We start from the raw sequence: 26,647 nt of genomic DNA, 5'->3' as shown, positions 1-26,647 counted from the left end.
AACAACTTAGGTGGACATGGCAGTACACACCTATAGTCCCAACTACTTGGGAGGCTGAGGTGGGAGAATCATCTGAGCCCGGGAGGTGGAGGTTGCAGTGAACAGAGATCATGCCACTGCACTCCAGCCTGGGAGACAGAGTGAGACCCTGTCTCAAAATAAAAAATACAAAAAACCTTACTACAAACCTACAGTAATCAAAACAGCGACACTAGACCACAGAATGGAATTAAGTCAGAAACCAGAGATAAACTCATATATCTATGGCTAACGGATTTTTAACAAGGGTGTCAAGACCATTCAATGGGGAAAGAATGGTTGGCTTACCAAATGGTATTGGGAAAACTCGATCTGGACACACAGAATAAATCTGGGTCCTCATCTCACTCTGCACACAAACATTAACTCAGAATGGGTTCACAACCTAAAGAGGAAACCAAAACCACAGAACTCCTAAGAAAACATGGGGGTAAAGCTTTACGTCCTGGGGGTCTTAGAGCATTTTCCTTAATAAGGGGGATCACTGTGTACCCCAAAGACTTGAGAGCAGGGCCTCAAACAGACGCTCACATGTGAACACTTACAGCAGCATTCTCCATAGCAGCCTAAAGGAGGAAAGAGCTCGCACATCCACCAACAGAGGGGTTTTCAGGGCATGGGCCAAGTGAAATAAGCCAGGCACAAAAGGACAAGGGCTGCGTTACTCCCCTGCTGTAAGGAACCCAGAGTGGCAGGCTAGCAGACATGGAAGGCAGAGTGGTGGGTGGGGGGCTGGGGCAGAAACGTGGGTTTGTGTCTCAAGAGAAAGTTTCTGTGCAGGACGATGGTGGTGAATTTCATTAACCCCACTGAATCGTACACTTAAAAATGGTTAAAATGGCAAAATTTGTGTTTATATATTTCACCAATTTTTAAAAAGTGAATAATGAGAAACTCCCCACTGCTATAACACATATTACCTTCCACAGCCAGGGCCTCCATGACACCCAGCACTTGCCGTACACACCTGGCCTTCATTAACGCGACAACTGGGAGGACAGGAAAGGCTCAGGGTGGGGCGAGTCCTCCAAGACTGAAGTCGCACTCAGCACTCGGTCTCTGCTTGACCTGTTCAGCTGGTACAGCCTGGGAGTGGCCTTGGGAGGGCTTGTCAGGTGCTGGGCTCCAGCCCTCAGCACGGGTCCTGCACTCTATCCTGCCAGGCCCCTTGCACCGGCAGTTTCCCAGGTGGTTTCTGGGTACCCGTTGGTGTGAGTATCTGGGACCCCAAGGGCTGTGCCTGGTATGGCCTCCTGCCCCCATCGCTCTGAAGCCACGGGCCCTGCTCAGCCCAGGGTCCTGGGTCCTCCGCAGTCATGCCCAGTGCAATGGGAGTTTGGGGGACACAGGCACAGGAGTGGCTCACCCGCAAAAGCAGAGGGTGTGGGTGGGGGTGGACAGGGTGCACAGAGGTGGGTGAGCAGGCGTTCACTGTCATGAACCCATTAGCCAAAGAGCATACAGGTTAAAAGGGAAGGCGTGGTGTTTCCCTGTGATGCTGCCTCCACCTAGCTGCCAGAGGTCTGAGTTACAGGGCGCCCTCAAGCCACATGCATGCAGGGCCCCCACACCTGGTCCAGGGTGCCCGTGGGACATGGCCTCCTGCTGTGTGGATGTCGGGCTGTAGGGCATGCTGTCCCCATTCCCAGCCTCTTCTTACGGATCAGCATTTAGAAAGTGCATGCAATGTGGTGTCAGCAGCATGATTAATAGGAACTCACAGTGAAGGCACAGATCCCCAAACACGCGGCTCAGCTCAGCTCTCCTATCTGACTGGTATCAAAGCCATAAATAAAAACAGCATCACAAAACCTCACAGCCCCCCAAAATCGACCTCCTACCTACGTTGTGGTTAACACATGACATGAACAGCCTGGAAAAGCAGGAAGGCATGGGACGCTGAGAGCCTGAGTGGGGGAGGAGCCTGGCCTCCCCACCCCTCCTCACTCACAAGCAAGGCCCACTTCTGCCCGGCTAGTCTCGGAGAGTGGGTGCTGCATCCAGTGCCCCTGCAGAGCCCAGTCACCTTGGGGGTGGCCAGTCTCATCATCCCCTCTGCCCATAACCTGCTCTCCAACTCGCCTGCTTCACACACTCCCACTGGGGCCAGGCAGGAGAGCAACACTTGTGTCAGGTGCGCTCAGGACAGAGCACGGTGTCCATGCAGCTTCTCCTGGCCCCGGGGACTGCGGAGCCCCAAAGTCACATGAGGCTTTTGGCTTCCGACGTGGTCGATGAGCTCAAAGAAGCCAGGGCGGTCATGCACTGATCAATACCCTTACTCCGAGTAGTAGGGAGACACTCTGCGAAGATCGTCATTAGGTACGCAGGAAACCATTGACTTTTTTCCCCCGACTAGGAGAGTACACAGATTAATTGAGGGAAGTTTAGATTAGAGACATCAGGGACAGGGAAGTGAGGGAAGCCAGACCAGGAACGGGGGTCCTGAGGAAGATGCAATGCGTTCTCCGGTTCCTAAAAAAGAGAAACATAAAAGGAAAGAAAGGGATATTACCTTCTGAAGATAGTTTCATAGAAGGCAAGGAGCCCCAGAATGACTTCGGAATGTTCCAGCAAATCACCAGAACTGGTCCACATGGGACATGACGCTGTGGAGTGGGCAGAGGGTTTCTGCCAAAGATGCGAGGACAGAAACACCTGGGTCCCCATATGCCCAGATGCTGCCATCCCACACCCCCACGTGAGCCCTACCTGAGCCCCATGTGAGCCTGGCCACACCCTCAGACTCACCCCCATCCCAGCACCAGGCTTGGCTTCCTGGGAACCCTTTGACTTTGAACGGAATGAGTTGCATGGCTTTCCTGTTACCATGTGTGTTTGCATTTGCTGTTTATGGAGACGTCGCAGGCAGTGGCACGCTGGTTGCCCCATGCCATTAGGCAGGAGGCTGAGGTGTCACCCAAGCATCCCCTGGGACCTGTGCCCGTCGGGACTGGCCATGGCACATCCGTTCCTATCAGGAACCACGGCAGCAGTGCAGCAGGCTTCTTTCCCACCATCAGGCACCAGCGAGGCTCCCACCCACTTTCCCGCCAGACCCAGTGTCTGTCTACACTGAGTGTCCACTTGGTTCTTCCCTGGGGACAGAGGGACGTGGACACAGCAACCCCAAAGCAGGACAAGACAGATGCATGAAATGGAGTGTCCCAGGGAACTGCCCGACACCACCTCCAGTTATACTGTGTCCAGGCCCCATGTCCATGGTATGGGCTGCAGTGGATTCCACAGCCACAAAGAGGAGCAGACAACAGAAGCAAGTCGGGGGCTCTGCCAAATCCACCTCCTACAGCCCCCGGCTCTCTACCCTCCACAGCCACAGTGACACAGTGGCCAGGGCCCCACAGACAGCAGGGCTCACTGTGCCACCCGTGCCTGTCCTGTGTGATCACAGCCACCCTCTCCTGAGCAACCCCATTTGCAACCCACACTACTGGGACACGTTTCAGCGTGATGGCTTTAATAGCATCTGCAACAAAAACCACAGCTAAATGAAGGGGGGTTTCGTGCATTTTTATTTTCCCCAGAAATGTAACTCACTCTGGCTTTTGCTTGAGCTTCAACTGTGCACTAGGAATTCTCTAAATAGGAAACACATGTATTGCCTCAAAAAGACAGTCTCCTGTGAAACTAGGCTCCTCCTGCAAGGAAGGGAGGCCACATCTGACCAACGTGCTGCCCTTGCCCCCCAGGCATGCCAGGCCTTCCTAGGCTCTCCCAACCCCATACCTCAGGTGACTGCTTCCTCCCGCTCTGCCACTGGCCTTGATGCCAGAGTCCTGAATGTGAAGACTGTTCCTCCCGGTGTTGAGCCACTGGGCTTGCTGGATCTCTAATGATGGCAGCACCCATGCAGCCCCAGAGGAGATGCAGCCTGGACAGCTGGTGGGGAGTGCCACTCACCCTCAGCTCTCTGCAGTCACCTGACCACCTCCCCATCGCTCCCAGGCTTTGAGGCAAAGAACACGCCACACATGGCAGGAGAGTCTGATGTGTGGACACTTCAGGGCCTCTCCAACTACATGACTACCATTGCAATTAACAGGTAAAATTCCTACGTTTTCATCTTAAAGCTTTGTTCCTACTTCAGTCTAAACACAACCGTGGGTTACAGCGAGCGTCTCGGCCATGGACACCTTTGCGGGGTGTGGGAGTGGGGTGTGCTCAGATCCTGCCAGTCTCAGCCACGTGCCCTGAGGCACTCAGGAGGATGGCTAGGGAAGAATCAGGTAAGTCTGTCTTTATAGTATTGGGCTTTCTCAAAAACCCCAAGCAAATGAGACCCAGGCCAAGAATGTTCTGGAGGCAGTGAGTATATCTGAAGGTGACTAGGAACCTGCAGAGTGAGCTGGCTACACCTACCAGGCAGTGCTGTGTGTGCCATTACCAGACATGACTAAGTGAGGCCGAGAGGAAAAAGTGACAAGCCGTGTCCACTTGAATTACCCTAGAGCAAAGATGAACACCTTTTTCCCCAGACAAGCTGGCCTCAAAGGAGTTTACGCCTACACAGACACATAAAGTAAGAATTGGTTTTTAAAAACAGGCTTAAGAGACAGAGCGTCTTTATCCACCTCCTTTTTTTTGTGGGAGCCACCCACAAAACACTCCCTACAAAAACAGGGCCAGGCCTAACAGAGCCCTAGACCCACCTGCCGACTCAGAGGCTCAGGGATGGGGAGCCCACGCCCTGCGTGGACACAAAACTGCAAGATCCAAAGTGCACAGTCTCAGCCCAACAGACAGCTTCGCTTTTTCAAGGAATCAACTGCAAGGGAAGATGAGACGGAAGCTGCACCTGGAGATGAGCTGTGTGTGCGCCACACACCCTGTGGGACACGCCCTTCAGTAAGGGCTCAGCAGGTTGGAGCACTGCCTGGATACTGGATGGTGCTGAGGAATGACTTCCTGTTTCCTAAGGCAATAGTGGCAGTATGGTTCTTTCTGAATGACTCTTATTCTTTAATGATACATATGGAGGTATTTATAAATGAAGTGATATGATGACTGGGTATAGCTTCAAAAATTGCTTGGAAAGGCAGCATATTAACCAGCAACCTCGGGACAAGACAGGAGTATTTACACTGAACATTAAAATTCCAGTCTCCCAGGCACAAAGTGCTGAGCCTCCTTAAGGACCAGTGCTCAGCACAGGAGGGCTGAGTGAGTCATGCACCCGACTGTGCATGCACTCATACAGTGCACACACATAACACGTAACACACAGCAGGCAGGTACCTGCATGCACGCACAGTATACAGAGTACACATGCATGCACATGCACAGCACACACAGACACAGAGTACACATGCATGTATAGGTATAGTGCCTGCACGCTCCACACACAAGACATACACATATACACATGCCCATGCACAGTATACACAAGGTACACATACAGCACATATACATGCACAGTACACACAACACATACACCACATGCACAGCACACACACGTGCATACACATACAACACACAAGGCACACAGGTACTCACAGTGCAAGTATACACACATGCACATGGACATATACACAGTACAAGTACATGCATAACATATGTACACATAGCACACACAGTACACATAAATGCACAATATGTGTACAGTACATGCACACTACACACAGCATGCACATGTACATGCACAGTAAACATACACACCTGTGCACACACACACAGACATGTACAATGGGTGCAGGTGGTAACCAAGGCAGCTATGTGTGCATACAAATACAAATGTGTCTGAATGTGGTGCATGTTGTGTTCCAGGAAGTGTGTGGACCTGGGACGGACACTGCCCTTCCTCCCTCCCTGCAGCTGCCGAGTGGAGGCCAGCAGCTCCTCCCGGGTGCGAGGCCAATATGGATGACCCAGAGCTTGTTTGTGGTCAGGAGGGTGAGGGGAGCAGCCTGTGGGAAGACTGGGACACAGCGCTGGCTGGCATGGCATTGGGGACATCTTACCTGTGTTAGTTCCTGGGTATCCGCCTCGGAAAGGGCTGGCAGGCTTGTCTGCAGGTGCAGTGCTGTGCCCTCCTGGTCTACTATGGGTGGCTCACGGTGCAGGGTACGGCCCATCAGCCCAGATGCTGCAAGGAGAGCAGATGGTCAGCGGTGACATCTCTTGGAGGTGCAACAACCCTTGTGTGCTCTGGATGGCAGAGCGTGGTCTTTGAGGTGGTGTTCTTCCCGCCACCACACACAGGACTGCTTCCTCTCTCGACCTGTGCAAGCCTTGCCTTGCCACCCAGCCCCGAAGGATCAGGATCTGCAACACTGCAAACACATGGTGGCCACTCTGTACCTCTCAGAGTAAAAGCCCTACATCCCAGGTGCGTTTGTTTTGTTTTGTTTTGTTTTGAGAAAGGCTTAAGATTTGTAGTATACAACACAAGAATCATTGAACTCTGGTGAAATGCACATCACACAAGACTGGGGAAGTGCAGTGACATCTGAGCTACTCTGCAGAAGGCTGCGGTTCCGGAGAGCACAGGAAGTGGCCCACAGCCCGGGCCAAGCACAGCCACACGTCTGCGCCACCGAGGTGGGAGGTGAGTCAGAGCTGCCCGTGGTCAGGCTCAGAGAGGACCTGGGTGTTTCCTCCCTGCAGTGAGCCTCGGGGCTCCAGGCTACCTGCCAGAGGCAGTCTCGCTCCACAGAAGGTGGCCCAGTGTGCCTCCTGCAGAGGCCACCTGCCCTTTATTTACAGAGCAGCTTCAACGGCAGCCTTGACACCCCGGGGCCCAGATAAGTGCGCAATGTTGTTTGCTCTTCCGCAGCACAGGCAGCTCCCCGACATCTGGTGTAGCCATCATCTAGGAAGATGCCAGGAAACAGGCAGGGAGAGTGCAGTTGCAGTGCCAGCTCCCGATGGGGCAGGAAGGCAGGTGCGCGGCCTCAGCATCCCTCCCAGGGTCCTACCTCAGCCAGCAGAGTCTATGCCCTCCTCACTCCTGATGAATGTGGCAGCCCGGGAGCAGTGGCCGAGCACGCCCTCAGGAAAGGAGAGGAAAGGGGGGATATCTGGGAGTGCACTTTTGCTGGGGCTGAGGGCACATCCCTTCTAGCCTATCACCCCCTAAATGATACTTATAAGCTCACCTTCCAACTCCACCCTCCACAGGAGTGATGCCACTTCCAACACGCCACCCCTGCCAGCCTATCACCCCCCAAATGATCCTGACAAGCTCACCACCCGATAGCACTCGGCTGAGCAGAGAAGGAACAGCCTTGCCCAGGGCCACAGGGGACTGAGCACAGAGATGGCCCTAAAGAGGGAGCGGCTCCAGGCCCAGCAGATGGGTGCAGGTGCGAGTGGGGAAGTTGGGTAAGACTCAGGTGGGAGGTGAGGGGCTCCCTTCACAGACAGTACCAGTGGGACAGATCGCCCAGAAGGCTGTTTTCCTATCCCACTCTTCAGAAACAGAATCTGGTTGCAACCAAGCACAACAATTTTACAACGTAAGTTTGCAACACCCAAGCTGTATATGGGTGCTCTCTGGGAAGCTGCGGCCCACTACTGTGCTTCTCCGAATTTGTACATTACCCATGGGAGTCCGCAGGCCCTCACAAGAAGCTGCTCACTGAGGAGCCCTTCTCTGAAATGCTGAGCCATAGTGCACAGGCCAAGCTAGGCTGGAAGACACAGCCACAAACTCAGAGGATGCATGCCCCTGGTGACCTGAGATCACAGGGCGGCCCCCGTCCACCTCACAGCACCAGCACAGCCTAGGCCACAGGAATGGAGGGGCATAAACTGCCCAGCCTGTGCTACACCAGTGGCCCCTTCCTCCAAGAGCCCTACACCCCACCCTGCCCTGCCCAAGGCTCTCGTAGTCTGGTCTGCAGTGTGCTGTCTGCAGTGTGCTGCGTGATGGTCTATAAGACTGCTACGTGCTGGTGCCCCAGATCTGACTTGCTGGGTGTTGGGAGCTGAAGGACCATGTGCTTTCCTCAGCATCTTCTTGAGCTGCAATTCCCTGGCTACGACGTGAACTTTAAAAAACAAAACAAAACAAAACAAAAGCTTTATTTTGTAGAGATAGCATGTCCCTAGGTTGGTATCAAACTCCTGGCTCAAGTGATCCTCTTGCCTCCGCCTCCTGAGTAGCTGAGACCACAGGCATGCAGCACTACAACCTGCTAACTTTTGTGTTTCTGTTTGTTTTGAGACGGAGTCTTGCTCTGTCGCCCAGGCTGGAGTGCAGTGGCGCGATCTCAGCTCACCACAACCTCCGCCTCCCAGGTTCAAGGGATTCTCCTGCCTCAGCCTCCCGAGTAGCTGGGACTACAGGCGCCCACCACCACACCCGGCTAATTTTTTTATTTTTAGTAGACACAGGGTTTCACCATATTGGTCAGGCTGGTCTTGAATTCCTGACCTTGTGATTCCACCTCTGCCTCCCCAACTGCTGGGATTACAGGTATGAGCCATGGCGCCTGGCCTAATTTTTGTATTTTTTTATAGAGACGGGGGCTTGCTATGTTACCCAGTTGATCCTCTGTCTTCTGCACCCAAGTGATCCTCCCACACTGGCTTCCCAAAATGCTGGGCTGCAAGCATGAACCACCGTGCCCAGCCCACACAGGCTCTTAAGGGCAGAGCCCCTAGGCCTCCCTACCTAGGACATGGCTTTCATTTCAGCACCTGAGGCTGTGTGACAGGGACACTCAGGCCGTTCTGGAATTTTAACAAAAAGGACTTTGCCTAAACACTCAGAAGTCTGGACAGAGCGCTTAAGCCTCAAGCCACAATGTTTCTGTTGGGCGTGATGGCTGGGGTCCTGGTGAGGCTGCACCCCGCCATCTCCAGAGCCACAGTGCTCATGGAGCTGCTGAGTCACGCTTTTAACATTTCTTCCAGGAAAGCTTAATGTGGTTCTGTAAGGATGGTTTCTGTCTTGGGGTCATGAGTGACTGCAATTAAACAAAAGCATCACAGGTGGTTCACAGCAAGAGGGGTGGGGTGACTCGACTGTCCGGGAGTCACCTTGCTGGCCTGGGGGTACAGGAAGCCAGCCCAGGAAGAGCCCAGGGCACACTGCGGGCTGCAGAATGTGTGGGTCAGCTGGAAAGAGGGTGCCCTGAGGCCAGAAGCCCCTGTGCAAGACACAGCTCCGTCTTCACTGCCAGTGCTCATGAGGGGCTGCCTGTACCTGCCTGGGAGCGGGGATCTGGGCTGCCAGCCTGTCTTTCCCCAGCAAGTCCCTTCCCTCAGCCCTGGCCTCCAACACTCACCTGTCACCCAGGAAAAGGCCTCTGCTAGGCCTGGTGGGCCTGTGAAGCTAGCACAAAGGTTAAGGACAGCATAGGGAGCTGAATGGAGGAGACAGCAGCTTGTGTGCTCCATCTCCCACTTGACCAACACGTGCATGGAGGTGGGGGCCGAGCAGCTTCCTCTGATAGGCTCTAGGCCAGCTGACGCAGTACCCCCGGGCTCCCCAGTCAGCCCATCCTGGGCCTGCGGTGCCACAGCAGGCTCCTGGGTGCTTCGGCTCCAGTGGGAACTTCCCTGCCTCAAAAGATGCCTGGCACTAACGACCTGCAGAGTCAACCTCAGCCACCCCGATGCTCTGGTCCTTTACTAACTGCCCACTCTCCACGCCGGCCTCCTGCCCTGTCCTGCTGCTGGTGCTGCTGTGCAGACAGACACATGGCCCAGGGAAGCAGAGGTACAGGAAAGGCTGTCATCAGAGAGCTGCAAGCCCAGGCAGGCCTTAGCCCTAAGACAGGCAGTGAGTGACAAAGAAAAAACTCAGTGAACAAACAGCCTTCAAATATGCTGTGCACAGCAGGGTGAAGGCTCACGCCTGAAATTCCACCACTCTGGGAGGCTGAGGTGAGAGAATCACTTGAGCCCAGGAGTTCAAGACCAGCCTAGGCAACACAGCAAGACCCCATCTCTAAAAAAAAAAAAAATTAGCTGGGCATGGTGGTATGTGCCTATAGTCCCAGCTACTTGAGAGGCCAAAGTTACAATGAGCTATGACTACACCACTGCACTCCAGCCTGGGTGACAGAGTAAGGCCCTGTCTCTAAAAGAAAAAAATAAATAAAAAGAAAAAGAAAATACTGCACATGTCCCTTGGTAGGATGTGTGGGAAGGAAACCTCACCCTGTGGCCTTCCTCCCAAACCACAGCCCAGGCTGACTGCAAGAAAATTTGAGACGGAGGCTGCTGTGCAAGCCCTAGCCTGGCCTCCAGAAGGCTGTCAGAACCCATAGGGCCCAGAGACACGGAGGAGGGTGATCGTGCGGCCCTGGGTGCTCCTCGAGGCAAGGACGAGTGTCTAGAATAAAATAAAATGTGCGTTCGGCACACAGCCCTGCAGAGGTCTCTGGAAAGGCTCCCTGCCCTGGGTGCCCTCCCTGACAAGTGCCCATCCAGCATCATAAGGCTGCCACCCTGTGGCCACACGTGCACCAGCGCTCATCCCAGAGGCAGAGATTTCTAAGACATCCGTCATGGTTTCCACCTCCAGGGAGCCCACAGTTTCCAGCTGAGAGCAGTAAACACAAGGAAGCTGGCACAGAGTCCCTGTGCCTACGCATGGACAACAGCAGCAGGCAGCAGGCAGAGGCAAGGCCTCAGAGCTGCGAGTGCCCCACACACTACTGAGCTCCCAGCAAACGGGGCGCTGCCTTCTTGCTAACACAGCACCAGGCAGGGCACTGCACGCTCCAACCCCTGCACGGAGCCTCTCCAAGAACACCCTCTGGAGGCACAGCTGCCCCATGAGACCAGCACCTAACTGGACAGGCCAGGTTGCCCATGGGGGTGAAAGTGAGCATGGAGGGGGGCACAACAGTCCCCCACAGGAGACACAGTCCATCCCACACATGCGGCAGGTCCCTGTGGGACTATGTGCTGCGTGTGCCACGTGGCAAGATGGCTGCCCCAGGTACGTGAAACACCACGGGCCAGGTGCAGCCGTGCAAGTGAAAAGATGGTGCTCGCTGTGGCTACAACCCGCACTCAGGTGACCTAAACTAACGGGGCCCTCCTAGCCAAGCAGGAAGGGTGATGCCATCAGTCCTGAATCCTGAATGCACATTGAGGCCCCCAGAAAAGGTCATGATTCCCCTCCGACCTCAAACAGCACAGGTTGCAGGAACCCACTTACAAACACCAGCCCGCAGAACACAGGAGTGCTGGCCACCACGGTGCAGCCAGGTTGGCGACATGGCAGGGCCACTAAACACACTGAGTGCTTCTTTATTGGGACCCTGGAGAGTAGTCCTGAACTCCACAGAGTGTCACAAACTTCCCGCCTGAAGCCATACCCGGGGATCCCTCTTCAGTCCCCATACCACCAGGACAGTCCCCAACTCCACAGCACGTCACACACCTCCTCCCTGAAGCCATGTGCAGCAGTGCACCTGTGCCATTCACCTTGAATGTGGGTGAAGACCTCTACTTTCTATGCTTCTGTAGCCTGTCTCCCACTAGGACACTTGGGTTTGGGCCTGCACTTTAGTGACAGCAGCTCATGGTGACCTTTGATCTCCCATCTTGATCAATGGATTTCGTTACATTTCACACCATGTGCTCCATTCCATAGGGGTCAATGCCTGTCTTTGCAACCCCTGACTTTAAGGCATACACAGGAAGGTGGTAGGTTCTCTGTGATTCAACCACATGCTGCATATCTAAGGTGTGCACCTTTCATTTTTAGGGTGTGTGTTCAGCCCTGGGGCTCATGGGACTCAATCTATTATTATGTGTATTTCTTTCTGAAACTTGAAGCCATTTGGAATAGAAAGCAAAACATTTTCATATTAGAGAAACAGGTCATGGGAACTGAAATCTTTCTCTCAAGAGAAAAATTAGAGAAATCGAAAGGGTAGCAAATATCTCTTCCTTTTAGCAGACATCTGGTGATCAAAATCCCTAAGAGCACAGCTTTACATGCTTTACGTATAGACACGCATTAGAGTATGGATGTCCATGTCACATACATGCACAATACATATGCACTGGTACACGTGTACATCATATACATACATGCATGCGTATTAGCTATAATGTTAATATTAGAAAATGGAGTCTTTTATGACATTGAGATTTCTTAATCAGAGCTTGAAGACAAACTGCAGGGGAAAATTGGTGGATTTTACCATAGCAAGATAAAAGATTCCTGTAAGGGAGGAAGAGAGTCTAGAGGAAGTGGCTGCAGCTTCTAAGCCAGCCAAGGCTGATGGTCCAGGATAGCAGGAAAGTCTTGCACATCTGTCGGGGAAGAAAGCATATGAGGAAAGAAGAAAACACAACAGGCCATCCATAGAGCAAAACCTGCAGGGCCAAAACAAATACAATGCATCAGAGGTCCCACCTCCTAACCAAAGAAAGGGTAAAGGCAAGAATAACACCAAGGGGCCACCAGCCTCCCATCAGACAGGCAGGACCATGGTGGCTCCTAGCACATGAGCCTCGGTCCTGTGCTAGGGAGGAGGTGGGCCAAACATGGTGGACATGCCAAGAAGCAGGGTGTCTGCCCCTCAGCCCGGCCCCAAGGACAGGCCAGCTGAGCATTCACAATCTACAACGGAGTCTGCAGGAAGGCACCGTGGCCACTCCACACACATCTGAGAATGCCACAAACACACAGAATCATGCTGCACAGTTCTCAAACACACATATCTCTAATAGCATGTCTGGGCGCCAGGCTGGGAAAACCTAGATTAAATGTCCAGGGAAACAGGAGTAGGCAAAGTAGGGGTGATGGGAATGGCCCCACCAGGGGAAGTGAGATGGTGCCAGTCACAATCCTGAGGTGCTGGTTCCCACATCAAAACGAGGGGAGATGAGAGAGACAACAGCAGGAGCTTCCTTTTGCTCTGATGCAATCATTCTGAAAGCCCTTACTGTGTCGTAGCAGGTTCTGCATCACCATAACTGAGCACCTGAGACTGGGTAATTTACAAAGAACAGAGCTTTAGTCAGCTGACAGTTCTGTGGGCTGGGAAGTCCAAGGGCATGCCCTGGCTTCCACCAAGGACTCTCGCGTTGTGGCAGAGACACTCAAGAGTGGAAGCGGACATAGGCAAAGAGACAGAATCAGAGGGGCATCCTGCCTCCTAACAACTCACTCTTGGGAACTAATGCATTCCCAGAACTCATCCAGGCTTCCCAGAGGAAGCACTCACTACCACGAGAACATCACTGAGCCATCCAGAGGGCAGAGCCCTTGTGACCAAACACCTCCTAGCCCTGCCACACCAGGGACCAAATTTCCACATGAGCTTCGGTGAGGACAAACTGTATCCAAAGCATGGTACCGACCTGCTTTGGAATCCATGCACCTATCAAGTGTATAGTTAACTCTCAGTGATTTCAGATTCACAGATGTCAAGTACAAGGAAAATGGTCTGGAATTGTTTTCATGTATAAACAAACGAGCTGTCTCTAGCAAGCTGGAGGCCAGCAGCTGCTCTAGGTGACGCATCTGTTAGGCATTTCCCACAGGCGTGCTGAGTCTGGCTGTAATTTTAGAAGTCTGTGCATGCGCTCACTGCCTTGTCAGTCACTAACCTGCATGCCAGACTGAGCAGCTCTTCTCTGCGGGTGAAGAGGTTCTTGTGCTTCTGAGCACCAACGCATCTTCTAACAGCTCCATCTTCTTGCTGAATTGCATTTCTAAAATGGGGATAACCTCTGGCATCTTGGCGGATATCAAACGATAGGCCACGTCTGGCTTTCCAATAAACCGCTGGCGGATGCTAATTTCATAAGGTGAGTGGACCTTGATGTCATCCACGTCCTCTCTTTCAAACCTGTGCATGAGCAAAGAACTGGAGTCATGTATTTCCAACCCAGACACAAGGACAGTGAGCCTCCCTGGCTTAACGTGAGACTCTGTTCTGTGGGAAATAATGGCAGGAATTTTTATCAATATCCTTTCTTTCCCAAAGGGTTCACAACTGGTCACAGAGACACCTTCCCTAGGCTTTGTTTCTGATGGCGTCTTCCAAAGCTTGGAGCTAAAGGGCCACCAAGCAGGAGATTCCAGTTCTGTCAGCAATCTGAAAAAACAAACAAAACATGGAAAACTGGATCAATTCATGTTTAAGGAGTAATACCTTTTTTTTTTTTTTTTTTGGAAAACTGTTTTAACCTTTGTAAAGCATGTTGCCATTTTACTGTACTTCATTTCCACATGCACTCCATGAAGCAGGAGGCACAGGGACTTTTATTTCCAGTGTGAGAAGAGAAAGCTGGGGGCCAGGGCAGTGAGAACATTCATCCACAGATGCAAAGCCAACCAGCAAAAAAACAGCAAAAATGCACACCTTCTGCCTAGAATATCGCTCTGCCCACACCATGCTGCCTTGACGGGTCATCTTGATTCAAAATAAAACCTGTACTTACTGTCTAGGGAGCTATCTAACATACCTTTCTGCTGTGATGGAATGTTCTACGTCTGTGCTGTCCATACCGTAGGAGGCACATGTGACAACTGAAGCTCTGCCTAACAGGCTCCTTCCCCCAGCCTCGGCCAGACCCAGCATTAGAGTGCTTCCCCACCACCCACACTCTCAGCACCCACTCTCATCCGCATGCTCCAGATTCCTGTTGGTGCCAACTGCACCTCCTCCTCAGAGTACACTTTGTATCCTTTCAGCTTCTGCTGGAATTGGAGTCTAGTTGAGCATCTACAGGTGTGGGGACAGGAGCTGAGGAGAACCCAGCACATCTTGCAGGATGAATCTACTTAGACTGGGAGGAAGGGCTGCCTCTACTGGCCAGGAAGTTTCTGCAGCCTTCAGGGACTCAGCGTCCCCAGCTTCTGCAGGCTGCAGTCACATGTCTGCACTGGGGTTCTCAGGGTCCCGTTCCGTCTCGGTCACGCCCTCAATGTCACAATAGATGCCATGCGCAGTTAGAATTCAGCCACCTGCAGCAGGAGACTCCAGATTCTGTTTTCAGAAAGCTCTGTCCTGCAACTACAGGAGCTAAGGGCTTCCCTTGGAGCAGATCCAGAAATGTCCAGGCTGTTCCTGGAGCACCCTGAGCTCATTTGTTTCTTTCCCCATGCTGCCCAGAGGGGTGACTGCACCAGTCAGAGTTCTCCAGATAACAGAATCAGTGGGTATGTCGGCGGGAGGGAAGGATGGGGTTATTTGAAGGAATGGCTCCCATGGTTGTGACACTGCACCTAAGCTAACTGCCATGGGCCAGCCTATTAGAATTATTAGCAAGATTACATGGGGAAAATCATGGCTACTTTCACTAACTTCCGGTTGAACGTGGCATTTCCTTCCATCCTGAATGTAGACAGCTTGAGTATTAGTCGAACCTTTGACTGTCACCAACAGAAATCTCATCACATTAGTTATTGCAGATCTCAATATATCACATCAACCCCTGCTTTAAAATAACTGCAGTTACTAGACCTGCCGTTGGCTTCAGTATCTCACACATCAATAGGAAGACATCATATGACCTCAGCCTGCATTTATTATAGGCCGTTCTTAGTCAAGATTATGTATTATTATCCAAATTAAAACAAAAGGTGCGCAGACAGTTTGCTCACTGGCATTTGGGATTTTGATGAAGGTAGATGAGTGAGCACTCCGTGGCTTCCTTGCCTTGACTTACCTCTAAGTGACCGTAATATCTGTGGTGCAGTAGATGGATGTGAAATGTCAAAGTGGTAGCTGCACCCAAAATGGTCTGTTTTAGTTGCCAAGAGCAACACTCACACGTTTTCTTTTACAGTGATGACTCCTAGCACTATAGTGAAGGTCTAGGGATGAACGCAGAGATTTCTGGTTCCAAAATCATGCCACAGACACCAGGTGGCTCCACTCCTCCCACTGAAAACCAGAAACAAAGGCACAGCACCACCAATATCCCAGAACTCAAATGTGAGAATGGGATGGCCTCTGGGGCCACAGAGAAAGGAACAATTCCGAACAGAGGACTAAGGGAATTGACCTTCCACATCCGAGACACTCCTCACCCGGATAAAGTTCCCCTGACTCACAGTCTCCTATCTGGAAAAAAAGAGATCGAGGTGAACAACCTGCTTCCCTGCCTTCTTGGGCTCCCTGGCAGGAGGCATGCTCCTACCTGAACCCATGGGAAGCACTGCCAAGGAAGAAACGGCCCTAAGCACAGCCAGAAACAGTGGGGCATGGCAGGACCAGGACGCTCAGCCCTGGGTGCTGTGCACAGTAACTCAGCCTAAGGAGACACCTAGAGCAGCTGTTGGGCAGTACTACGCCACGGGAGGTGTAATCCCCAGGACCCCAGGCAAAGCCCCTCGCCAGCCTCTCCACACGATTGGGACATCCATTCCTAGACCTACCCCATTTCAGACAGGCAGCACCCTAACTGTTTGCTGGAAATACACGTGGGCAGAAGAGGCACCACCATCAGGGTACTGCTGAGGATGGTCGGAGGCTTCTGAGCAGACAGAAGGACAGGCAGGAGCCTGATCTAAATGGCTGAGGCCGGGTCCAGAAATATTCTGTGTATCAAAGTGGCACCTGGTCACACACAGGGGATTTTCTTTTCTTTTCTTTTTTTTTGAGTCGGAGTCTTGCTCTGTCACCCAGGCTCCAGTGCTGTGGCACGCTCTCAGCTCACCGCAAGCTCCGCCTCCCGAGTTCATGTCATTCTCCTGCCTCAGCCTCCCGAGTAGCTGGGACTATGGGCACCCACCACCATGCCCAGTTAATTTTTTTGTATTTTTAGTAGAGACGGGGGTGTCACCATGTTAGCCAGGATGGTCTCGATCTCCTGACTTTGTGATCTGCCCACCTCGGCCTCCCAAAGTGCTGGGATTACAGGCGTGAGCCACCACGCCCGGCTGGGATTTTCTTAAAGGTGACTAATTTGCAAATTAGATCTTAAAGGAAATTGATATTGAAAAAGAAGAAGAAAAATCATACTCATACCTAGGAATCTCAAAACTGAAAGGGGACTGAAGGTCCTCTGGGCCAGTGTCCAATGTGAGTCATGTTACACAATCCAACAGAGATGAGTGATAACTCATGTGATAACTTACTAGGCTTTCAACAACTGTATATAGTCAGAAATGTTGCTTTTATGAAGCCAAATTTTCTTTCCTATTATTTTACCACTGTTGATAAAACAAAAACAAAAAGAAAAACCCACAGTCCGTAATATATTTTAAGAGATTTATTCTGAGCCAAATGTGAGGACCATGACCAGTGACACAGCCTCAGGAGGTCCTGTGAACATGTGCCCAAGGTAGTGGGTTACAGCTTGGGTTTATATGTTTTAGTGGGACATAAGACATCAATCAATGCATTGGTTCAGTCTGGAAAGACGGGATAACTCAAAGCAGAGGCTTACAAGTCACAGGTAGATTAAAAGATTTTCTGATTGGCAATTGGTTAAAAGATGGTTTTCCCCTGGCGTTGGGCCACTCAGTGGCCCAGGTTCTCCTCCAATTGTCCTAGACAAACTCCATGTCGTTCTGCCAGTTGGTGGCCTGCAGGCGAGCCGGTGCCTGTCGGTGCATTCCTGTCACCTTTAGTTAAGAGTTATTATCTAAAAACCTGGAATCCCAGCATGGGCACAAAGTGAGACTCCATCTCTACAAAAAAATTTAAAAACTAGGCTGGGTACGGTGGCTCACACCTGTAATCCCAGCACTTCAGGAGGCTGAGGTGGATTACTTGAGGCCCAGGAGTTTGAGACCAGCCCAGCCAACATGGCAAAACCCTGTCTCTATCAAAAATTCAAAAATTAGCTGGGCATGGTGGTGTGTGTCTGTTATCCCAGCTACTCAGGAGGCTGAGGTGGGAGAATTGCTTGAACCTCGAAGGCAGATGTTGCAGAGAGCCGAGATCACGCCACTGCACTCCTGACTGGGTGACAGAGCGAGACTCCATCTCCAATAAAAGAAAAAAGAAAAGAAAGAAAAGAAAACTGGCCAGACGTCGTAATGCATGTCTGTGGTCTAGCTACATGGGAGGCTGAGGTGGGAGGCTCACTTAAGCCCAGGAGTTGGAGGCTGGAGCGAGCTGTGATCGCGCCACTGCACTCCAGCCCAAGTGACAGAGTAAGACCCTATCTCAAAAAGTAAAATAAATAAAAACCTGGAATCAACTGAAAGGAGTGTCTGGGCTGGAGATGGGGGGGGACAAGGTTGTTACGGAGATTAGGTCTTATAGGTGGCTGCACTGAGAGATGACTGATGGCAAGTGTTTCCTATTCCAACCTGCAGGAGGAGGAGGGCATAATGAGGCATGTCTGAACCCCTCCTTCTTTTCATGGTCTGAACTAGTTTTTCAGAATTACTTTGGTATCCCCTTGGATAAGACGGGATCCATTCAGTCAGCTGGGGTGCTTAGGATTTTACTTTTAGTTTACACAACTAAAGGACCTAGTTTAGCTTTCTAAAGAAAAAGGTCTCAAGTGACAGCCATCAGTTATTTTAGGCAGTCTTGGTCAGCTTTCCTCTCCAGGCAAAACACTTTTGATTCCCTCTCACAGGTCCTGGTTTTAGTCCTCTCAATTTCCTGTGACCCCCTCATTTCCTCAGTGTTCCCCTCAAAGGCCTACAATGCTCCTGTGCCTCCTGAAGGAGCAGGGCAGGCCACCAGCTCTGATCACAGTGCTGTGAGGTGACCTGCCAAGCACACAATGACATGGGTGCACACACTTTAAAAATCTCTCTATCCCGCCACTTCGGAAAAAAGCATGGAGGCTCCTCAAAAAATTAACAAGGAACAGTTTTGGAAGTGCTGGAAAGGGGAGGGCATAGTCCCTTTAAATGATATGGAAAAGGGGAAGGGAAATGCTGGGTAGAGGAGGGCATGGTCCCTGACTAGGGCTCCATCCTCACGGACAGACAGGCAGGCATTTTTGTTTTCCTGCCCAAATTCGTTTCCCAAGACCACCCTGGCCTGCCACACCCCTGTCCTGTGCCTATAAACACCCTGAGACCCTAGCAGGCAGACACACAGGTGGCCAGACATCAAGAGGAGCACATCAGCAGAGGGATACAAGGGTGGCTGGATGTTGACAGGAATGCACCAACAGGCATCAGCACAGCTGCAGGCCACCAACGGGCAGAATGATGTAGAGTTTGGCTGGGGCAGTTGGAGGAGAGCCCAGGCCACTGAGTGGCCCAACTCCAGGGGAAAACCATCTCCCTTTGGGCTTCCCCATCTGCTGAGAGCTACTTCCACTCAATAAAACCTTGCACTTATTTTCCAAGCCGACGTGCAGTCTCATTCTTCTGGTACACCAAGGCAAGAATCCCAGGATACAGAAAGCCCTCTGTCCTTGTAAAAGGATAGAGGATCTGATTGAGATGGTTAACACAAGCCACCTACAGATGGCTAAACTGAAAGAGCACATGGTAGCACATACCCACTGGGGCTCCAGGAGCTGTAAACATCCACCCCTAGATGCTATCGTGGGGTTGGAGACCCACAGCCTGCCCGTCTGTATGCTCCCCTAGAGGTTTGGGCAGCAGGGCACTGAAGAAGCCAGCCACTCCCCCTGTCGAATGCCCTGTGAGGGGGACAAGGAAACCTTTCCTTTTCAGAACCACCATGATTTCGCAATCCTGCTTGTGGGTTTACACCTGTTCCACAGTGGGCAAGCCTATGTAAAACTGCCTGCGACGTGAGGAAGCTGAGAGGCTGCAGAAAGAAGATGACAGACCCCGCTTCTCAGAAGGAAGCATCTAACAGCGACTTATGGACACGAAGGCAGGTCTGTGTCTTGGGCAGCAGTGAGATGAGGCAGTGGATCCCACGCCATGGCCCCCAGACCCAGGGCTTCTGCACCACAGGGGACATATATGTAAGACAGACCCCGCAGGAAAAGATAAGAATGCCACATGAACCTGCCCAAGGGCAGGGTATGTGGTAAGTACCTGCCCTTACACAAGGAACAATAAGTGAGGTAGAAATCTTAAGAGGCATCCCCAGAATTGGGGTTAATCAGATGTTAACAAAGCCGATTAGCATCCAAGATGGAGTTGCTTTAGCCTCCACAATAGCCAAAGGAAATAAAACCAGTATCTCAAAGCGACACCAGCACTCCCATGTTCACTGCATCGTGCTTCACTATAGCCAAGGCATGGAAACCACATGTCCATCCACAGATGAATGGATTGAGAAAATGGAACAGTACTGACTCCAACTTAGAGAAAAGCTTGTTTACTTGAATATAATTATTGCTTTGCTTGAGTCTGTAGATTATTAAAAATGCCTTGGGAAAACAGGACCTTCAACAGAAATAAAAGAAAATACACCAACCAACAACTCTGGGAACCAACAACTCACTCTGGGACTCAACAGCTCTGGGAACCAACAGCTCTGGGAACGGGCTGATCAGTCTGATGAGAACAGGCTGATGATGCCTGCAGAAGGCCACAAAGCATTGACCAAGAAAGCAAGGATTAACTGCCCATCTGAGACTTTGCAGGTTTCACAAGGGTGTTTTAATCATTTCCCCTAATTTCCCTTAAAACCCCCTGACCTGTAGTCACAACTCAGGGAGGTGGTTTTTGAAAACGAGTCTACCACCCAGAGGTTGCTGGCTTCCTTAATAAAGCTAACTTTCCTTTCACCAAAGCTCATCTCTTGGGTTTTGGCTTTCAAGCAATGAGTGGCCGAGACCTGAGTTCGGGTACAAAAATATAGTGTCTATACGCCATGGAATTTTATTCAGCCATAAAAAAGAAGGAAATCCTGCCATTTCACCAAGATGGACAGACATGGAGCACATTATGCTGAGTGAAAGGCGCCAGACACAGAGACAAACCCTGCATGACGCATGTGGGACCTCAAGAAGCCAAACTCACAGAAGCAGAGAGAAGGGCAGATGTGGGGCGGGTGGAGAAGCTGGGAGAGGGTGGCCAAGGGCCACCTTTGGTTACAGGATGAACAAGCTCTGGGCAGTAATGACATGGTAGCTGCAGCTCTCCATACTAATAGTACACTTGAAATCTGCCAAGAACACAGATCTTAGGTGTTCTCAACACTCTCAAGGAAAAAAAGAAAAAGGGAACAAAATGACAGGCATATGAGGTGAGAGCTGTGCTCATGGGCATGACTGTGGTGGCGACTTCACAGTGGGTACAAACATCGCATCACCAAGCCACATGCCTGAAACATACACAGGTTTTCTCAGCAATACCTCAATAAAGCTGCAAAAAATAATTATACTTAAAAACAAAGTCTTTATGTAATTGGCCCCAATCTTTCACATTGTTTTTCTGACCTGCTTTTCAAAATCCTGTGTCAGATTTGTCTTGCTTGTGTCTGTTCTGTTTCTTGCATGTACTGGAGGCTGGGAGCCCTGCCTGTGGGCCTGGGGAAATGAGCCGTGCACCAAGCGATGGGCCTGTCCCTTCTGGAAATGTAGTGGGTTACCCAAAGATGGGCTGAGCCAAAGAAACAAGAGTTCCACCCACAACACCAGCATCTGACCCAGCACCTGGGCCCCTTTAGTGCTCCCTGACCACTGTGGCCTTGATTGTGAGGTGAAAAGCCCACCTCGTGTCTCCCACTCTCATGGGACAGGCCGTCCTATGTTCACCTGCGTCGGCCTGCACCACCACGTCTCTCTCCTGCTCAGTAGCTGTCTCCCAGGAGTAGCCCACCCTGCGTCAGCCCCACCACCTGTCCCACCACCCATCCTGTCCACCACAGGCCTCGCTGCCGGCCAGGCGCGCTCTCAGCTGATCCTCGGCACCCCCATTCTCATGTGCCGAGGAGCACGTCAGAGTGAGGCCCTGTGCCTGCCTGCGTCCGTGTCTGGTTCGTTCTTAGCGCTGGTGCTCAGAGCTCTTTCCCGCCAGGCAGGAGGACTGAGGTCATGAGCCTGGCAGGACTGCAGGTCGCTTGCCTTGGCAGCCTCCTCCCAATCTCCCTCTACACAGTCTCTGGGTGCACACAAAGCTGGCACCGATGCCAGGTGGCCACGTGGAAACTCGGCTGGGCACAGAAGAAGATGCTCCTTCTCCATGGCATTTTTTTGTCTGTGACTGGGAGGAGGACGACACCCCAGGAAGCAAGGAAAGCCACACTGTGCACCCACAGCCTCCGCTCCAGGACCACAGCACCCTCACCTATGGCTAGGGCTCAGTCTTCTGCGAATATCCCCGGACCTCCCCCTGCAGACACTCTCAGGGTCCAGCCCTGGGACACCCCTCAGCAGTGAGTCAGGGGAGGGAGGAGCCAGGGTGGAGGCACCATGAGGAGGGCTCCAGAATCCCACGGGCTGGAGGGCAGAGGGCTGGTCCCAGCTCACCAGGGCAGGGACCTCACCAGGAGGCTGGGACCTCACCAGGAGGCCGGGATGGTCACATTAGTGCCCATATAGCAGGGCCACGAGGCCCAGTCGTCAAGCACTACTCTGCACGTGTCTGTGATGGTGTATGTGTCCATGAGATTAAATAGAAATTGGCAGACTCCCAGGAAAGCAGCTGGGCCTGTAATGTGGGCAGGCCCCATGCAACCTGCTGAAGGCCTTAAAAGAACAAGAACTGATCCGAGCAACAGAGTCATGGCCTTGGGCCTATGACTGTCCCTGCGGCTCCAGCTGCTGGCCCCCTGCAGACTCTGGCCAGGGTAGAACACATACCTGCCAGTTACACAGAGGAGCTGGGATTGTCGGGGGCTCTGTCATCTTCCGGCTCCAGTCTTGTGCCAGCAAATCTTTGACTGAAAGGATCTCCTCTTAGTCAAATAGAAGATGTGACCTCAGTCCAACTAACCCGCATGCCATACTGATGCACCAATACGACCCTACCTTAGGGCTGAGGGACAGTGGCCAATGCTGAGGTGGGGTTCCAGGGACACAGAGGTTCTGCCCACTGCAGCTGTGGGTGCTGGGAGGAAGTTCTCACTTTCCTCCAAATAATCACAAAACGAGAAACAACACGCTTCAAAACGACTTTTCAAGAAATAATAAAAATAATTGAAAGCATTTAAAAACCTGAACTATGTGTACTGAAACACACACACACAGATGACACACACAAATACACATGCAGACACAAACACACAGACAACACACAGACACACACAGACACACATACACAGACAATACACAGCCACACACACGCGCGTGCGCACACACATGTGCTCTCAAAGACATGTCCTTAAAAAAGGGGCAGAGAGCAATAGAGGACGGCAAACTCAACACACACTTCTCCAAAGACAAAGGAAACAGACAAACACAGTGGCAGCCTGACACTGAAAAGGGGGCAGACTGGCAAATCCAGGAAGGCGGACAGTATGCCAGCAGTGGGATGCTGAGAGATGACGCAATTAGGATGCCAGAGCCCTATGGGGTGACGAGGAGGGAGTACCAGCACCCTCCCAGCAGGGGCAGGAAGAACCAGGAACACGCAGGCAGAAGTCCATGTGGCACTGCACTGGGAGACCCTCAGCTCCCAGATGGACCCACCCAAGTGGGCACCCCCCAGTCCCAGAAGAGGGACTGGATGGAACCCGAGGGCAGAGGGAGTGAACCTTCTACCTGAGCCAGAAAGCAGCCCTCCAAGACTCATGCTCCAGACAGGAGACCCCAGGATGAGGAACTGAGGGTCCCAGTAAAGGGGCCGGGGCTGATACCTCAGCCCCACACACACCATCTCAGGAAAAATGACTGCGACAAAAAAAAAACAGGCAGTAAACAAGCACCTTGAAAACCAAGAAACCATAAGCAAAACAAGACTATTAATAATATCCAGAGAAGATGCCCAGGCCATGATGTAAGACCCAAAGGTTTTTCCAGGAAACTGGAGGAACACAAAAGAGTTCTAAGAAATTACAAGTACAAATGAGAAATGGTAGGAAGATAAAAACCAGAAACATACACTAAAATAGCAACACTAAAAGAAAGCCAAATAAGAAATGAGTACCCAAACAGAAGACAGCAGGACTCAGAAAGCAAAAATGGGACTTGGAAAAAGAAAAGCATTCTTAAACAAACTGAAGAAATTTTCTGGACATACACGGGGATTTTCATACTAAGAAACATAACAGGAGAACATAGCTCATGAACAAATGGCAGATGCTGACAGGAGACACCTCACTCACAGAGACTGTCACCAAGACAGACCTCAATCCACCCTCTGTGATCTCAGACGCCAGGGCCCATCCCCATTACCACATACGAGCCACAGACACTGACAGGGGACACCTCACTAACAGAGGCCATCATCAAGATAGACCTCACTCTACCCTCTGTGACCTCAGAGGCCAGGGCCTATCCCCATCACCACACAGAAGCCAGAAACAGGAGGTCACAGCACAGTCTCTGCTTGCTGGGTGTGGACTCAGCATGGTGCAGTGGAGAGCAGTGGTGCCAGGAACCCAGTGAGCCAGCACTCACTCGGATCTCACTGTGTGTTTCCAGCAGAGCGTACAGTGTATTCACAGCCTCCGTCTCCAAGTGCTGGATCTTACTGTGGGTACCCACTAAGCATGTACAGCAGGTGAACAGCCATGATCTCAGAATGCTGGATGTGGGCAAATATGTTGCAGTGGCCTGGAACGGTGCCTGGCACAATGAGCCCCCACACATGTGCATCTTACTCTGTGTGTGCCCTGCAAAGTGTACACAGCAAGCCCACCTGTCCGCCACCTCCAGGTCTGACTCCATCTTGTCCAGGCCTCTCATGACGCTGTCCAGCTGCTGGCCCTGGTGGTGCAGGACCCTCGCTGTGTCCTCCAGGCGTTTCTGGGATCCGGCCATGAGTCCCGTCAGCTCCTTGCCCCGGGTCCTGGGGCCAGACACGTCTGCCACAGCTCCAGGCTGAGACAGCAGCAGCTCCCTCCAGAAATGCTCAATGATGCTGAAGACCACATTTCGACTTGGCTGCAGGGAGCTGAACCAGTGCTTGGCATGGCCCTTCTCCAGGATGGTGATGGAGCTGAAGATAAAATGAGAAGCCTCCTTCTTGATCTCAACTATGCTGGAGAGGGGGAAGCTGACCAGAATCTCTCCAGTGCTGTCAGTCATGAACCTGAGTGACAGCAACGTTAAGGACAGTTGTCCAGCAACCCATCGCCTCTCGGGCTCCAGGTAGTAGGTGCACGGCCAGGCGTGGATGCAGATGTCCCTGCTCATCTGTTCCTGGGTCTGTCTGCACCAAGGTCAGGCCTCTTCTGCCTCTGAAGGAGAAGAGACAGTAACGCTGTGCCATCACCCGTGGACTGGAGACACAAGCAACCACGAAAGGATGCCGCCTCCCCTGCAGCTCTGGGCTCACACAGGCTGCAGCACACGGCTGACTCTCTATCCACCTGTGGCTGCAGGACAAAGCCCTTGTACCCTCTCAGCAGGTGAAGGAGGAGCAGCCAGAGCAGGAGGGCTGGTTTGGAACCAGGACCCCTGAGTCCCAGACTCATGCCCATCCCCTAGGCAGAGGGTTCATACTGTCATCTCCCTCACCACACTCTGTGCCCCTGCACCCAGCAAAGCCACCCTGCTTGGATCAGTGTCCACTGCTGGACGAGACTTGAGGAGGACATCACTGGAGACTTTGCCAGGGCCCTGGGCCTTAGACCTCAGTCCCAGGATGTACTCTCAGACCATTCCAAAGAGCACTGTCTTTTGGCCGTGATGTTCCCTTTAGATGCACATTCCCCTTCGGAAACTTCCATTCATCAACTTCATTGCATAGAGAAAACAATCCTGCAGACAAGTGTTTTCCCTTCTCATAACCCCAGCTAACCTTACAGCGTTCTACAGAACTGAGTAGTAACACGTACATGTACTAACTTACTGTATGTATGTAGTTTTACATAGCTGCAAGCAATGAAGGTGTCCTATCATGTTTTCACGTCTACATTTATCAGTACAGTTTGGAAAGTCTTGGATGATAGATTTGAACGAACCCTCATGGAACATGCAGCCCAACTCTCTCATCGTACAGATAACGTAAAGTTAAGGGCCTTGTGCAAGTTAATACGAGGGCCTTGTGCGAGATCCAGGCACTAGTGCAGGACTCTGCCAGGGTCAGAGCCAGGCCGGGGATGCCTAGCCAAGGTTCTGACAGCAGAGAGGGGTCCAAGGGTAGAGTGCCATTTCTCCCACTTCTCTCACAGAATTTCGCTGTAACATGACTTTACTTATACAAACAGGACAGCCAGCCAGTGTAATTCCCCCAGACATCAAAAAGTGTGGGCTTTCCATGGCACAGCTAGAGGCTGTGGGGTCCTCCGCTTTCTGGCAGCATGTTCATGAGTCCCATTGTGTGCCAAATGCCCTGCTGGGCACCACCTACCCTGATCCGGTCCCTGGTTCCTGCAGCTCATGCAGTTTACACTCTCGAGAGCCAGGTCTTTCATGCAACTGCTGCACTAGACACCATGTCCCCAACACAAGGCTAGATAAGACACACTGAAAAGCCACACCTGCATTTGAAGAGACTGCATCAAATGGGACCCTAATTATATGATATATGAGTACGCAGCCATCTGAGAACACACAATATATTGTCACACGCAGACCACAGGGTGCACAACCACTGCAGGGAAGGAGGTGTGGCTGGACTGTGGTGGCTGCCTCGCTAGTCTCCCCAGTCCACAGCTTGCCCATGTGGCCACAGGCAGAGCCGCCACCCAGCTTCTCCCACATCCGCCCT

At 51.9% G+C, this 26,647-nt stretch overlaps 1 protein-coding gene across 4 annotated transcripts in view; it reads right to left on the bottom strand.

The window, feature by feature from the left end:
- Positions 1-26,647, bottom strand: part of SNAP47 (synaptosome associated protein 47) — a 45,333-nt gene that overhangs the window by 8,043 nt on the left and 10,643 nt on the right. Inside the window, exons 1-4 of one of the 4 annotated variants that reach the window (XM_030935516.1) lie at positions 26,288-26,307; positions 24,632-25,172; positions 13,585-14,075; positions 6,018-6,142 (exon numbers count right to left, since the gene is read on the bottom strand). In XM_030935516.1, the coding sequence (XP_030791376.1) occupies positions 6,018-6,142; positions 13,585-14,075; positions 24,632-25,128 (1,113 nt within the window). In that variant the 5' untranslated portion in view covers positions 25,129-25,172; positions 26,288-26,307. Of the gene's footprint in view, positions 1-6,017; positions 6,143-13,584; positions 14,076-24,631; positions 25,173-26,287; positions 26,308-26,647 lie in introns of those variants that run through there. The other 3 variants (XM_010375703.2, XM_030935517.1, XM_030935518.1) reach the window with 3 other exon arrangements.

This window comes from Rhinopithecus roxellana, chromosome 8, assembly GCF_007565055.1.
Source record: "Rhinopithecus roxellana isolate Shanxi Qingling chromosome 8, ASM756505v1, whole genome shotgun sequence".
NCBI classification, from domain to species: domain Eukaryota; kingdom Metazoa; phylum Chordata; class Mammalia; order Primates; family Cercopithecidae; genus Rhinopithecus; species Rhinopithecus roxellana.
Note: the sequence above shows the minus strand (reverse complement) of the source record. Positions and strands in the feature narration are given on the sequence as shown.